Raw genomic sequence first — 2,962 nt, 5'->3', positions numbered from 1 at the left:
CCAAGTTGTTTTAATTTTTTTGCTCAATACATTTTATGTACATATAAAACGTATTTCTTTGTAGATTTTGCAGAAAAACGTTATTCAAAAGCAACCACAAAAATGTAAAGTTGCAGTTTAAGGATACTCGAGCTTCTTAAATCACCAAACGTTGGAGACCCGCTAATTTTTGCCTCTGACACAAGGCGATCTCCACCTCCTTCAGTCACAACTGTCTCGACTCCTATTCAAGACAGATGTGTATTCTTTTCATCAAAAGAAAGGCTAATGAACCAAATGAACCAACCACCCCTTAGGCTCAAAATTGACAAGCGCCTCATTCCACGGTATCCAGCCGTAGTTTGTTATTACTGCAAGGCTTTGATTGTTGTATTTATGCTTTTTCTTCGACAGGCATAAACTTTTAAAAAATCAATGCAATAGTTGCTGATATGGCTGCATATTCTTCTCAATGTTCACTCCTTTTAATAGAGTTAAGATAACAGTGACGATGACGACGACGACTATTATAATGATAACAACGATGGTATTGGCAAATAAGCAACAAAAAAAAGGCAATGTTGACGATGTACAACAGAAACACAAGACGATAGACGAGCAGTTGCTAAAATGCTGGAGAGAATGAACCAGGATGGGAAACTGTGTCCATATGAACCCGTAAACATAGACTTTTACTCCAAGACCACGCAGTTGTATGGCCACCGCTCTTCGCCTTCTGTGAAAACTTCACTACAAAACGTAAGCATCATGGCCCCCGTTATTACGCCCAACAGGAAGGAAAAAGACGCTATTGTAGTCTCGCTACAGTTGAGTGTGCAAGGCACCTTTCCCACGTTGGTCTTTTTTGGGCTCAAATTGAACGCCATAGCTCTATTCTGGAGTTTTATCTTAAAACACAAAACAGTTTTCGGACGAAATTGAGCCATCGGTTAAAGTTTAAAATACGACACACATTTTTACCTTAGTCTGATATCGATAAATTAATAAACAAGGTGGGGGGAATTGTTTTGAAGATATTCAAAGCGTCTGGCTGTTGAAAGGCGAACAATGTGTTGTTCTTGTGTTGCTCTTCTGAATATTTTACGAGAGTGGGTGTACAGTCTTTAACATAAAACTCCAGCGCAGTTAAAAGAAAAGTACGGTAGAGAGCACGGTCTACGATAGTACGATACAAGTCTATGCCCACCCATAACAAACACCACCGAGCTGCAAATAAAAAGAACGCATCACAACAGACTAAGAACTGAAGACGCTGGAAAAACTGAATGTTAATAAATAATTCATTATGTCAGTAATCCTTGTAGTCCGAATCGTGAGTTTTACGTTGATCGGCTGTCTGCAAAGTCAGATGATTTAAGATGAATAATTGAACCAAAAAAAAACAACCCCTAATAAATGTGTGAATAAATTATAGGAATAAATCAACAAACAGATAAACGCAAGCAGTAGAAAAGAATCAGTTATTTAAAAGGAAACTAAAACGATCTGTCCAGTATCTACTCAACGTATTAATTTGTTTTAGTGTAAGTCAGTGTTTTCAACCTCTATCGACGCAATCTAGATTATTAAGGAGGCTGGCTTTAACCCTGTCTGTTAGGGAAATACCCGGAATGAAAGGTATAAAACGTCTCAGCAGAGAGACCAATACTTGACAAGTAACTTTTCTACACGGAAATCGAACTCGGGTCTTCTGCTGCCGATAATGAAGAGCCTAACATCTACACCACAGACAACGGTTATCTAAATTAACTGTGAAAAATAAAAATCAAAACAAAAGAAGAAAAAAAAAGAATCAAAATCGAATTAATGACAAATGGATATGACACATCCAGCGTACGACTTCAACATAATAATAAATATTAAGTAATGTCTTACTTCTCTGCATGCATCCTTGGGTCCTTCCATCTACAGGGCAATGGGTAAAGTGAAACGGAGGAGTAACCACCCAGTTTTTGATCACAGACGAAAAACTACAGAGTTTTTGGGTCTGTCTTTATTAATTAATTTATAAATTCCGACGCCTGTGGTGTTGTATGCAGAAGACGTGAGTTTGATTCTCTAGTGGGGAGTGGGGTGGGGGGGGGGGGGAGGTGGGGGAGAGGGATGGTGGAATTTTGTTTTTTTTAGTATCTTTGTTTCTCTATTGAGACGTTGTATCCCGTTCAGCCTGTCAGGCAAGGTTACACTTCCATTTCACTTTAAGTTTGGGTAGGGAAATAACCAAAGCGACTCACCCACTTTCTCTTTCAAAGCAGCAGCAAACAAAAAGCCGTAATAATTGTGTAAAAGCAAAAAAAAAAAATAAAAAAATGAACAAAAGAAAGTTTTTGAATTCGAGCAAAGACCTTTTTTTCCCCAACGCATTATGTCGGAGCACTGTAAGAACATTCCATTGAAATTTAGACAAGAATGTATCAGGGGATCTTAGGGTGCAAAAAAAAGTTTTAAAGGACACAAATTAACAGAAAATAATAACCTACTTTTATACTTGAATCGCTATGTATTGTTTTTTAAATGCTAATGTTATTATTACTAATGTTGTTGTTTTGTTGTTGTTTTGTTGTTATTGTTGCTGTTGCTACTGTTGTTGTTGCTGTTGTTGGTTTTGTTGTTGTTGTTGATGATAATATTGTTTCTATTGTTTGTCATGCACTCAAAACAAACACACACTGTTGGGAAGCAACAGACGAGTTGATTAAACAAACACCTTAAGAAGCTGGATACCGACGTAAGTGTGAGTGCCTGTCGGGATAGAGAGTCCCAGCTCCGCCACTTTGGGGAACTCTTTCCCGTCGTGGAGTAATATCTTGATCCCCGCGGCGTCGTGCGGCCCCGGCATGTATTCATACTGTTCCACGTTCAGCGTCAGCTTGAGTCCATACTCAGCGCCTGGAACACAGTGAGTACTATTACTATATAATAATCATAATCATCATCATAATAATAATCATAATCATCATCA

At 38.2% G+C, this 2,962-nt stretch overlaps 1 protein-coding gene across 1 annotated transcript in view; it reads right to left on the bottom strand.

Moving 5' to 3' along the window:
* Positions 1–2,707: 2,707 nt before the first annotated feature.
* Positions 2,708–2,962, bottom strand: part of LOC101862647 (acid-sensing ion channel 2) — a gene marked incomplete at its 3' end in the record, with an annotated part of 43,597 nt that continues 43,342 nt past the window's right edge. The window contains 1 exon segment of the mRNA XM_035969705.1: positions 2,708–2,889. Coding sequence (XP_035825598.1) covers positions 2,708–2,889 — 182 coding nt within the window.

Source organism: Aplysia californica, unplaced genomic scaffold (assembly GCF_000002075.1).
Source record: "Aplysia californica isolate F4 #8 unplaced genomic scaffold, AplCal3.0 scaffold00172, whole genome shotgun sequence".
NCBI classification, from domain to species: domain Eukaryota; kingdom Metazoa; phylum Mollusca; class Gastropoda; order Aplysiida; family Aplysiidae; genus Aplysia; species Aplysia californica.
This window is presented reverse-complemented; position numbering and strand designations above follow the sequence as displayed.